This window comes from Salmo salar, chromosome ssa22, assembly GCF_905237065.1.
Source record: "Salmo salar chromosome ssa22, Ssal_v3.1, whole genome shotgun sequence".
Taxonomy (NCBI): Eukaryota; Metazoa; Chordata; class Actinopteri; order Salmoniformes; family Salmonidae; genus Salmo; species Salmo salar.
The window spans coordinates 15,780,885-15,794,429 of record NC_059463.1 but is presented as its reverse complement, the minus strand read 5'-3'; the positions used below and the strand labels follow the sequence as shown (position 1 = coordinate 15,794,429).

General features: G+C 43.6%; 1 protein-coding gene across 4 annotated transcripts in view; it reads right to left on the bottom strand.

Moving 5' to 3' along the window:
• The window catches only part of sema3fb (sema domain, immunoglobulin domain (Ig), short basic domain, secreted, (semaphorin) 3Fb), a 103,036-nt gene that overhangs the window by 26,501 nt on the left and 62,990 nt on the right, over positions 1-13,545 (bottom strand). For 2 of the 4 annotated variants that reach the window (XM_014166428.2, XM_014166429.2), the window contains exons 3-6: positions 10,816-10,976; positions 10,349-10,411; positions 9,106-9,225; positions 461-550 (exon numbers count right to left, since the gene is read on the bottom strand). In XM_014166428.2, the coding sequence (XP_014021903.1) occupies positions 461-550; positions 9,106-9,225; positions 10,349-10,411; positions 10,816-10,976 (434 nt within the window). The remainder of the gene's footprint in view (positions 1-460; positions 551-9,105; positions 9,226-10,348; positions 10,412-10,815; positions 10,977-13,545) is intronic. The other 2 variants (XM_014166430.2, XM_014166431.2) reach the window with 1 other exon arrangement.

Here is a 13,545-nt window from a genome sequence, read left to right as displayed (position 1 = left end):
AACAAACACACACACACACACACACAGCGAGAGAAAGAGAGAGAGCGCTCAGAAAGTGAGGCTTACATAAAAATGGACAGATGAACAACGAGAGCCACGGACAACACAAACATGATGGATAAAACTGAAAATGGACAGGGTCTAGAGGAGACATGCTTAGCCATGAGGAGATAAGCGATCCACTTCCCTAGACTCCCAATGGAGTGGGACAATTCAACTGATAAAGACAGAAATGCTTCAAGGCACGCAGAATGAGCACAGACAGAACTGAGGGGTCGGGAGACATGCACAGCCCTCCCCTACAGGGAGACAGAGAGAGAGAGAGATAGAGGCATGGCATGTTGGCTGAGTTCCATAGTGGGTCTCCCCAGCCCATAAAGGTAAGGCTCAGGGGCAGACAGGCAGGCAGGCAGATGTGCCCATGCTAGTGATGGGCACCTGACCCAGACCCACGTCCCACCTTTAGTCCCAGTGTTTCGGACACATCGTTTGGTTGGGCAGCGCGGCTAGCCCTCCCTCCGGCCTGGGGCATCTGCAGGTGCATGGCGGCCTAAAACAGGAGACAGCGACACATTCTGGACGTTACGCACCTGCAGTAGGTGGGACCTGACGTGAGTACAGTAACTCTGTCACTGGTCTGGGACTGATGTGACTACATGACTGTTTCAATAATGTCATTTGGAAAGCCTGTGGGGAAAATGTATCTCATTCTCTACATTCTCTGTGCAAGGAATGCCTGTGTGGCTCAACTTCACCAGATGGTGTGAAAATCATCAATATTAGTTCTGTACCATGTGGTTGAGTCAATACAGTCTCTCACAGTATGGTACATACATTAAACCCTGGCCTGAGCCACTGCCAAGAACCAACATTTGGCTTTTACAGACAATACTAGCTATCATAGCCCCGTGTAGGCTAATATATATCCTTTAGGTATTTAGAAAGGAAATTGTCTACAGCTGAGTGAATAGTACGTGTCTGAATAATGTCGGAAAACAAAAGAATGATGGTATCTGGCAAGCTGATAACAATATATCTGGTCTTCAGTTACAAATGTCAAAGCAGGTTCCTGACGTGTGAGAATGAGTGTGTGTGTGTGTCTATGTGTATACATCTACATGAGACAATGAGCACAGTAGATTTCTGGCAATGAGCAGCATTTCGCCTTCTCCTGGCTTCCTGTCTGGAAAAGCTGTGTGTATGGTGGTGTACCATTTCACATCTCTGCTCCCATACTTAACTCCAGACCAGCAGAGAGAGAGAGAGAGGGGACTCACGAGAAGAGTCTGACCTGTCTGTTTAATATGAAGGGGAAAATAAAAGCCATCTCATTAATGTACTATAACTAGAACATTCCACTGGCACCCCATAACGGGTGCTCTCATGGCCAATTACCCAACTTTTCATATGGTGAGGACTGGAGGCTGAGGGAGCAGAGCGGGAGCAGGCCAACTGAGAGTCACACAGGGCTTCTAGAGCTATGAGTGGATGGACGGATGGATAGATGGATGGAGGGAGGGATGGATGCCCTTTGTTTGGATCCATATGAAATAGCAGAGGGAAAAAGTACTCCGTGGTGGTGATGCCTGGCTCTAGGAAACTCAAGACCTCCAATTAAAGAGTGAGAATTAACATTCAGCGTCGTAACGGTGGGGACGACAATTGTGAAGACTGAGACTCCAATGGCTGCCTAGGCCTGGGGCTGGAGATGAAGTAGTGGAGATCGAGAGGGGTAGAGGATGGTGAAGGTAGGAATAAAGGTAGGATGGCGAGAGAGACGTAGAGAGAGAAAGAGAGAGAAAGCGAGAACGAGAGAGAAAGATGGAAGGGAGGGAGGCTGTGGGATGGAGAGTAAATGTGGAGATGATCTCTACAGATCAGAGGCGGCGTTTCTCTTGGCCGAGGATTTTAATCCAGGGAAACTGAAATCCGTTTTACCAAATTTTTACCAGCATGTCTCCTGTGCAAAGAAACGCATACAAGGCCCTCCTTCGCCCTCCCTTTGGCAAATCAGACCATAACTATATACTGCTTCCTGCTTACAAGCAAAAACTCTAACAGGAAGTACCAGTGACGTGCTCAATATGGAAATGGTCCAATAAAGCGGATGCTAAACTACAGGACTGTTTCACAAGCACAGACTGGAATATGTCCGGGATTCATCTGATAACATTGAGGAATTTACCACATCAGTCACTGGCTTCATTAATAAGTGCATTGACGAGGTCATCCCCACAGTGACTGTACATATCCCAGCCAGAAGCCATGGATTACAGCAGTGGTCCCAAACTAGAGATCTCGACCCAATGTGGTGTCATCTGATATGAAAATGGGGTCGCGGGTGAATTTCCAAAATCTACCCCCAAAAAATACATATATATTATAATATTGTCTTTGTATCTAAAAATCATTGTAATATGGCTAACCTTAAAAATCTAAATTATTCAAATCTAAAAGACTAAATTCAATCAGAGAGCGCCCTTATATCATGGGAAATGTCACACTCTGATCTGTTTCACCTGTCCTTGTGATTGTCTCCACCCCCTCCAGGTGTTGCTTATTTTCCCTGGTGTATTTATCCCTGTGTTTCCTGTCTCTCTGTGCCAGTTCGTCTTGTATGTTCAAGTCAACCAGCATGGTTTTTCCCCCGTACTCCTGCTTTTCTATTCTCGTCTACTAGTCCTCCCGGTTTTGACCTTTGCCTGTTTTCTGGACTCCATTCCCGCCTGCCTGACCATTCTGCCTGCCCTGACCTCGAGCCTGCCTGCCATTCTGTACCTCTAGAACACTGGTTTTGACATTTTGCCTGTCCACGACCATTCTCTTGCCTACATCTTTTGGATTGTTAATAAACATCTTCCTCCTGTGTCTGCATCTGCGTCTCGCCTTGTGCCCTCATAGGAAAAGGCTGCACTTGAAATCATTCCCACGGTGAATGGCTAGGCCAGCTACGCTATGAAGCCACACACTATTGCAGACACTTTGATATTACCGGACACACTTCATATGGTGAAAACAATGTGTGTGGAGGCAGAGGCACAGAAACTCACATCAATACCATTCTGAGAGCACTGTTTGTAACGTGGGTATAAAGGGGACCAAGTGCTCAAGTGCTCATATTACCTTTAATGAATACACTTAAAAAGGAAAACAACCAAACAGTTCCGTCAGGTACTACAGACAAAACAACTACCCACAAAACCCAGGAAGAAAACCCCTACTTAAATGTGATCTCCAATCAGAGGCAACGAGGACCAGCTGCCTCCAATTGGAGCTCAACCCCCAAAAAACAACATAGAAATAGAAAACCTAGAACAAACAGAAATAGAAAACATAGAAAACACAAAACACCCCCTGTCACACCCTGACCTACTCTACTATAGAAAATGACATCTTACTAGGGTCAGGACATGACAGTACCCCCCCCCCAAAAGGTGCAACAAACCAACAAAAACAAAAAACAAAAGGGAGGGTAGGAAGGGTGATAATTGTCTATGGCGGCTCAAATGCAGTCTACCTAACCTTAACCTCCAGCATAGGAGGCGGCTCCGGTTCTGGGCGTACTCCCCGCTCCACCCGCTGATTCTTCTGCTTTATTACCACCTGACCGTGGATCGTCGTCGAAGGAACCGGACTGTAGATCATTGCTGAAGACTCTGGGCTGCAGACCGCCGCTGAAGACTCTGGGCTGTAGACCGCCGCTGAAGACTCTGGGCTGCAGACGGCTGCTGAAGACTCTGGGCTGCAGACCGCCGCTGAAGACTCTGGGCTGAGGAGTGTCGCTGGAGGCTCCGGACGGAAAAGCGTCGCCGGAGGCTCCGGACAGGGAGGCGTCATAATAGGTTCCGCGGAGGCGTCATAAATGGATCAGGGAGGCGTCATAAATGGATCATCTCTACAGGTTCCGCGCCAAGGATCATCACTGGAGGCTTCTTACCATGGATTATCTCAACAGGTGCCTGGCCATGGATTATTCCTACAGGCTTCGTGCCATGGTTTATCCCTACAGGCTCCGTACCATTTATAATCCCTCCAGGCTTTTTGCCAAGGATTATTTCTTCAGGTTCCGGGCCATGGATTACCTCTTCAGGCTTCGTGCCATGGATCATCACTACAGGCGTCGGACCATTGATTATCACTGGAGGCTTTGTACGTGGAGCAGGAACCGGTCTCACCGGACTCGGGTGATGCACTGAGGACCGAGTGCTCAAAGCAGGCACCGGTCGTACTGGGTTATGGATGCGCACTGGAGGGAGAGCACGAGGAGCAGGCACAGGATGTACTGTGCTATGGAGGTGCACTGGAGAGAGAGAGTGCGAGATGCAGGCACATGCTTACCACAAAAAGAACAGGGAATTGGCTCAGGTCCCAGTCCTGGCCCAGCCAAACTACCCGTATGCCCCCCCCCAAAAAAAAGTTTTTTGGGGCTGCCTCTCGTTCTTCCCAGGTAGGCTCTGATATCGCTTGATTATCTGGCCCCAAGTCCAGTCTCTCCTCTCAATCCACTCCGGATGTGACCAGGTGTCCATTTCTTCCCGGGCACCCCGCTTGATCCAATCATGGTGGGTAGTTCTGTAATGCGGGTCGTATAAAGGGGACCAAGGCGCGGCGTGTGATGTGCTCATATTACCTTTAACGAATACACTTAAAACAGAAAACAACAAACCGACCAAACAGTTCCATCAGGTACTACAGACAAAACAGAAAACAACTACCCATAAAACCCAGGAAGAAAAACCCCTACTTAAATATGATCTCCAATCAGAGGCAACGAGGACCAGCTGCCTCCAATTGGAGATCAACCCAAAAAACAACAACATAGAAATAGAAAACCTAGAACACAAACATAGAAATAGAAAACATAGAAAAACACAAAACACCCCCTGTCACGCCCTGACCTTCTCTACTATAGAAAATTACATCTTACTAGGGTCAGGACGTGACACTGTTAAACAAAGAATTTATGCTATTGCTAGCAATCAAGAGGAAACTGACTGAACTACTCAAACTCCCCAGCTTATGCTCTCCAAATGGACGTCAGCAGTGAGGGCCGAGATGCCCATGCATTTGTATTTGTATTTATTATGGATCCCCATTAGCTGCTGCCAAAGCAGCACATGCTCTTCCTGGGGTCCAGCAAAATTAAGGCAGTTTATACAATTTTTAAAACATTACAATACATTCACAGTTTTCACAACACACTGTGTGCCCTCAGGCCCCTACTCTACCACATATCTACAGTACTAAATGTGTGTGTGTGTGTGTGTGTGTGTGTGTGTGTGTGTGTGTGTGTGTGTGTGTGTGTGTGTGTGTGTGTGTGTGTGTGTGTGTGTGTGTGTGTGTGTGTGTGTGTATGTGCCAATGTTTGTTTTGCTTCACAGTCCCCGCTGTTCCATAAGGTGTTTTTTTAATCTATTTTGTTATCTAACTTTGCTGCTTGCGTCAGTTACTTGATGTGGAATAGAGTTCCATGTAGTCATGGCTCTATGTAGTACTGTGCGCCTCCCATAGGCTGTTCTATGAAGAGACCTCTGGTGGCATGTCTTGTGGGGTATGCATGGGTGTCCGAGCTGTGTGCCAGTAGTTTAGACAGACAGCTTGGTGCATTCAACATGTCAATACCTCTCATAAATAAAAGTAGTGATGAAGTCAATCTCTCCTCCACTAAGAGCCAGGAGAGATTGACATGCATATTATTAATATTAGCTCTCTGTGTACCTCCAAGGGCCAGCTGTGCTGCCCTGTTCTGAGCCAATTGCAATTTTCCAAAGCCCTTTTTTGTGGCACCTGACCACACAACTGAACAGAAGTCAAGGTGCGACAAAACTTGGGCCAGTAGGACCTGCCTTGTTGATAGTGTTGTAGAGCATCGCTTTATTATAGACAGACTTCTCCCCTTCTTAGCTACTACTGCATCAATATGTTTTGACCATAACAGTTTACAATCTGGGGTTACTCCAAGCAGTTTAGTCATCTCAACTTCCTCAATTTCCACATTATTTATTACAAGATTTAGTTGAGGTTTAGGGTTTAGTGAGTGTTTTGTTCCAAATACAATGCTTTTAGTTTTAGAAATATTTAGGGATAACTTATTACTTGCCACCCACTCTGAAACTAACTGCAGCTCTTTGTGTGTTGCAGTCATTTCAGTCGCTGTAGTAGCTGACGTGAATAGTGTTGAGTCATCCGCATACACAGACAAACTGGCTTTACTCAAAGTCAGTGGCATGTCGTTAGTAAAAATTGAAAAAAGCAAGGGGCCTAAACAGCTACCCTAGGGAATTCCTGATTCTAACTGGATTATATTTGAGAGGCTTCTATTAAAGAACACCCTCTGTGTTCTGTTAGACAAGTAACTCTTTATCCACATTATAGCAGGGGGTGTAAAGCCATAACACAAGTTTTTCCAGCAGCAGACTATGATCGATAATGTCAAAAGCTGCACTGAAGTCTAACAAGACAGCCCCCACAATCATTTAATCATCAATTTCTCTCCGCCAAGCATCAGTCATTTGTGTATGTGATGTGGCTGTTGAGTGTCCTTCCCTATAAGCATGCTGAAATTCTGTTGTCAATTTGTTTACTGTGAAATAGCATTGTATCTGCTCAAACACTATTTTTTCCAGAAGTTTACTAAGGGTTGGTAACAGGCTGACTGGTCGGCTACTTGAGCCAGTAAAGGGGGCTTTACTATTCTTGGGTAGCGGAATGACTTTAGCAAACCCTCCAGGCCTGAGGGCACACACTCTCTAGTAGGTTTAAATTGAAGATGTGGCAAATAGGAGTGGCAAAATCATCTGCTATTATCTTCAGTAATTTTCCATCCAGATTGTCAGACCCCGGTGGCATTGACTTTTGTTCGATATACGTCGGGGGATGCTATTCACAAAGACATATAGTTCTGTCTCACGATTCCCGAGCATTAAATGGCATGGAATGTTCAGTGTGCTATGTTGACGAAAAACAGATTCTTTGGGATCGAATGGTGGGCTTTTGCACAGATGTAGCTCCATCTATGGTGTGATGGTAGGCAGGCCTCTGCACTCTAGTTATGAATATGGATCCATTGTATGATACACCGAGAGCAACTGGTGGCAAAAGAGCTGAGCACAGAACTAGGAGATATACTGTAGCAGATAACTTAAAATGTAAACTACATCAAACCACATCCACTGTGTACACGCCTGTTTGCAAATCTATGTGGAGATATGGGATCAGAGAATGACAATGATCTATTTCATACCAAGGTTTGGTGGTTATCGAGGGGGAGTGCTGGAAAGATGTTTCGCATTGAGAGGGGAACTGTTATTCACAATATACAGTTGAAGTCGCTGATTCTGGATCTCTGCATACATATTATCAAAATTAAGTGTGTGTGAGGGAAATAAAAGTAGTGATGGAAATTTCACAATTCTTTACCTAGGCAGTTTTACATATTTTAAAACTCGTTTTTCAACCACTCCACAATTGTTTTGTTAACAAACTATAGTTTGTGCATGACACAAGTAATTTTTCCAACAATTGTTTACAGACAGATTATTTCACTTATACTTCACTGTATCACAATTCCAGTGGGTCAGAAGTTTACATACACTAAGTTGACTGTGCCATTAAACAGCTTGGAAAATTCCAGAAAATGATGTCATGGCTTGAAAAAGCTTCTGATAGGCTAATTGACATCATTTGAGTCAATTGGAGGTGTACCTGTGGATGTATTTCAAGGCCTACATCCAAACTCAGTGTCTTTTTGCTTGACATCATGGGAAAATCAAAAGAAATCAGCCAAGATCTCAGAAAAGAATTATAGACCTCCACAAGTCTGCTTCATCCTTGGGAGCAATTTGCAAATGCCTGAAGGTACCACGTTCATCTGTACAAACAATAGTATGCAAGTATAAACACCATGGGACCACGCAGCCATCATACCGCTCAGGAAGGAGATGCGTTCTGTCTCCGAGAGATGAAGGTACTTTGGTGCAAAAGTACAAAAGTATCTATATCCACAGTAAAACGAGTCCTATATCAACACACCCTGAAAGGCCACTCAGCAAGGAAGAAGCCACTGCTCCAAATCCGCCATAAAAGCCAGACTACGGTTTGCAACTGTACATGGGGACAAAATCATACTTTTTGGAGAAATGTCCTCTGGTCTGATGAAACAAAAATAGAACTGTTTGGCCGTAAGAATATCATCCCAACCGTGAAGCATGGGGGTGGCAGCATCATGTTGTGGGGGTGCTTTGCTGCACGAGGGACTGGTGCACTTCACAAAATAGATGGCATCATGAGGTAGGAAAATTATGTGGATATATTGAAGAAACATCTCAAGACATCAGTCAGGAAGTTAAAGCTTGGTCGCAAATGGGTCTTCCAAATGAACAATGACCCCAAGCATACTTCCAAAGTTTTGGCAAAATGGCTTAAGGACAACAAAGTCAAGGTATTGGAGTGGCCATCACAAAGCCCTGACCTCAATCCTATAGAAAATTTGAAGGCAGAACTGAAAAAGCGTGTGCGAGCAAGGAGGCCTACAAACCTGACTCAGTTACACCAGCTCTGTCAGGAGGAATGGGCCAAAATTCACCCAAACTATTGTGGGAAGCTTGTGGAAGGCTAACAGAAACGTTTGACCCAAGTTAAACAATTTAAAGGCAATGCTACCAAATACTAATTGAGTGTATGTAAACTTCTGACCCACTGGGAATGTGATGAAAGAAATAAAAGCTGAAATAAATCATTCTCTCTACTATTATTCTGACATTTCACATTCTTAAAATAAAGTGGTGATCCTAACTGACCTTTTTACTAGGATTAAATGTCAGGAATTGTGAAAAACTGAGTTTAAATGTATTTGGCTGAGGTGTATGTAAACTTCCGACTTCAACTGTATTCCTCGTGTCACTATTTCAATTTTGTATTCCATTTTTGATCTTTAACTCTGCATTGTTGGAAGAGGGCCCATAAGTCAGCATTTCACAGTCTACACCTGCTGTTTCCAAAGCATGTGATGAATATATGTTTGATTGGATTTTACAGACAGGCTCTCTCACCTCTTCATTATTTTAACACAGATTCAATGTATTCCATAAGGTGTGGAGCTCTAACCTGTGGTTTGCGTCCACGGTTGACATAGGTGCAGATGGGGTTGTAGGCCCCAGTACCACAGACATACAAGTGGGTCCTGTTCCATGGCTCAATCAGACGGATAAAGTTCCCACACTCGCCCTGCATGGAGACAAACATAGACAGACATGAATGGATTATCAACATGTATGATAATACCTATATACAACATAAAGCATAGTACAAGAGGCAATTATCTTTAACATCAATGGAAATGTCAATATATTAACATGCCAGTATAACAGTATAATACCAGTATAATCTATTTATCCACACCCCACACTGGCAGATGGGGAAGGGCGAGAGTTGTTGGTGCCAGTCCTGCCCTGTCTGTTTGGCCAGACAGAGCGGAACCAGGCTTTTACAGGGCCAAATGAAATCCCCATAGGTATATGGGGCGGCAGGTAGCCTAGTGGTTAGAGCATTGGACTAGTAACCTAAAGGTTGCAAGATCGAATCCCTGAGCTGACAAGTTAAAAATCTGTCATTCTGCCCCTGAACAAGGCAGTTAACCCACTGTTCCTAGGCTGTCATTGAAAATAAGAATTTGTTCCTAACTGACTTGCCTAGTTAAATAAAGGTAAAAAAATAAAATATGCCTTTCAACTGGATATCATCATAGTGCTTAATGGCTTTTGCGACTGTACTTCAAGAAACTTTCCATATTGACTGACCTTCATGTCTTAAAGTAATGATGGACTGTCTTTTCTCTTTGCTTATTTGAAATATTCTTGCCTTAATATGGACTTGGTCTTTTACCAAATAGGGCTGTTTTCTGTATCCCACAAATAAATTTTTTAAAAGGTACACCTGTTAATTTAAATTCATTCTAGGTGACTACCTCATGAAGCTGGTTGAGAGAATGCCAAGAGCGTGCAAAGCTGTCGTCAAGGCAAAGGGTGGTTACTTTGAAGAATCTCAAATATAAAATAACACTTTTTTGGTTACTATATGATTCCATATGTGTTATTTCATAGTTTTGATGTCTTCACTATTATTCTACAATGTAGAAATGAGTAGGTGTTGTCCAAACTTTTGACCGGAACTGTATATATATATATATATATATATATATATATATATATATATATATATATATACACTTTATAAATCGCTAAATATAGAAAATACATTACTACATATTACAGGTGGCACAAGTCACCTGATCTGAAACATAAATCCTGAATTAGTCGTGTGGAGATCGAGAGTCAACAGAAATACTTACATTGGTGTCCTTCCCACTTAGAACACACTCAGTCTTCCTCTGCTGGGAGACAGGCCAGTGGAGCTGAAGGCAGGGGGGGAACAAAGGTCATTTTATAGCAATAACCCAACACATCGCACAACCCGTTCAACATCACTGGACTTTATAGATGTGGGGCTAAACCTGCACACAGGGTACTATTAGCCACCTTGGAATGGTCATATCCAGATTTTGTTTTTACAGTGTTTTACAACCCCTGTCTCCAGAAAATAGTGCAGTCCAATACAAACTGTAGGTGAGCTAATCAAAATGTCAGACACAGGGCAGCAAAATGAGACATATGACCCTCGGGAGCCGTTTTTGAGAGCTGAGGTAAAGGGTTAGCCTCACCCCGGATCATAGAGCTCTGGAGAGGAGAGGGGGGAGGAGAGGTGAGAGTAGGTAAGGGAAGGTGAAGAGGTACAGGGTTAGTGACTGTAAGGTCTTACAATGAGCGGCTCCTTGTTGATGTCATGCAGGTCCAGGGACAGGATGTAGTCCTTACTGCCAACGTACATGCGGTCATGGTCCTCGTCCATACGCAGGATACGGTAGTCAGACGTGTTGAGCAGGTAGGCAAAGTGTTGGGCAGTGCCGGTGGACCTCAGCTCTGCAGAGAGGAGAGGGGGAACAAGAGAGCAAAATATCCATTAGGGAAAGACAGCTGCTGTACACAAACAGATTAACACACACATGCAGGCTCAACTGACACATTCCACCCCTGTCCTGCATACCCATGTGGGATTATGGGATGGTTTTTTATCAACACTGTTGAAACCCAATACAGTCGATCAGTGACAAGTGCTAGAGAGCGTCTCATTGTGTTGCCATCTCAATACTGTCTTTCCTCCATATCTCTGTTAAATGCCGGCATGGACATCTGCCAAGGCTGCTTTTCTCTGGCCATCTGAAGGTCTGAGTGGGTCTTCTGCGGCTACATTAAGAATGCAGTTGACAGACATTCCTATGTCAAGAGTAACAGGACCCTTCCTATAGACCCTTCCCTGTGAGACTTGAGTGTTTGTTTGATACGTTCTCCACGGTTCAGCAGCCATGTACAGACAGGGCAGTGCTGTTTGAGAGGCCCACTGTCTCTCCGCTGCTCTGGCCCTACACCAAAGACAAACAATCAATGGGACCCTACAGTGTAGGGCTTAGCAGGGTGGCAATCATATACTGTTGCTTGACAAACATTGAGGTTTTACTCAATGAGCTTCTACTGAACTCATTTAGGAGTCCACCAAAAAACAACATATCCACGATGCCACAAATATCCTTCGTGTATGGTAATTTTTGTGGTTAAATTGTGGTGAGGAAAAAACGGATGTAGATCTAATTCAATTATTTTACTGTTTACATACTATACATCAGAACTAAGGTATGCCTGCACATAATCAAAGGATCAACTTCAAATAAAATGGTCCTGTTGTATCACAGCTTCAATAGTCCTGTTGTATCACAGCTTCAAATGGTTCTGTTGTATCACAGCTTCAAATAGTCCTGTTGTATCACAGCTTCAAATGGTCCTGTTGTATCACAGCTTCAAATAGTCCTGTTGTATCACAGCTTCAATAGTCCTGTTGTATCACAGCTTCAAATGGTTCTGTTGTATCACAGCTTCAAATGGTCCTGTTGTATCACAGCTTTAATAGCCCTGTTGTATCACAGCTTCAAATGGTCCTGTTGTATCACAGCTTCAATAGTCCTGTTGTATCACAGCTTCAAATGGTCCTGTTGTATCACAGCTTCAAATAGTCCTGTTGTATCACAGCTTCAAATGGTCCTGTTGTATCAAAGCTTCAAATGGTCCTGTTGTATCGCAGCTTCAAACGGTTCTGTTGTATCACAGCTTCAAATAGTCCTGTTGTATCACAGCTTCAAATAGTCCTGTTGTATCACAGCTTCAAATGGTCCTGTTGTATCACAGCTTCAAATGGTCCTGTTGTATCACAGCTTCAAATGGTCCTGTTGTATCAAAGCTTCAAATGGTCCTGTTGTATCAAAGCTTCAAATGGTCCTGTTGTATCACAGCTTCAAATAGTCCTGTTGTATCACAGCTTCAAATGGTCCTGTTGTATCGCAGTTTCAAATGGTCCTGTTGTATCACAGCTTCAAATGGTCCTGTTGTATCACAGCTTCAAATGGTCCTGTTGTATCACAGCTTCAAATAGTCCTGTTGTATCACAGCTTCAAATGGTTCTGTTGTATCACAGCTTCAAATGGTCCTGTTGTATCAAAGCTTCAAATGGTCCTGTTGTATCACAGCTTCAAATGGTCCTGTTGTATCACAGCTTCAAATGGTCCTGTTGTATCACAGCTTCAAACGGTCCTGTTGTATCACAGCTTCAAACGGTCCTGTTGTATCGCAGCTTCAAATGGTTCTGTTGTATCGCAGCTTCAAATGGTTCTGTTGTATCGCAGCTTCAAATGGTTCTGTTGTACCACAGCTTCAAAGTCAAAACCTGCACAACATAGTTTCAAATAACAAATCCTTCTGATATTGCAAAAGGGTAAAAATAAGTTTATTAACCTGTTGGGTCTAGGGGGCAGCATTTGCACGTCTGGATAAAAAAAATGTACCCGATTTAATCTGGTTACTAATCCTACCCAGTAACTAGAATATGCATATACTTATTATATATGGATAGAAAACACTCTAAAGTTTCCAAAACTGTTTGAATGGTGTCTGTGAGTATAACAGAACTCATTTGGCAGGCAAAACCCTGAGACATTTTCTGACAGGAAGTGGATACCTGATGTGTTGTATTGACTTTAAACCTATCCCATTGAAAAACACAGGGGTTTAGGAATATTTTGGCACTTCCTATTGCTTCCACTAGATGTCACCAGCCTTTACAAAGTGTTTTGAGTCTTCTGGAGGGAGATCTGACCGAACAAGAGCCATGGAACGATGATGTCCCAATAGACACCTGGCGCGCGAGTTCATGTTGGGTACCCTCGTTCCAATACGTTATAAAAGAGTATGCATTCGTCCACCTTGAATATTATTCATGTTCTGGTTAAAAAAGGCCCTAATGATTTATGCTATACAACGTTTGACATGTTTGAACGAACGGAAATATATTTTTTCCCCTCGTTCATGACGAGAAGTCCGGCTGGCTTACATCATGTGCTAACAAGACGGAGATTTTTGGACATAAATGATGAGCTTTTTTGAA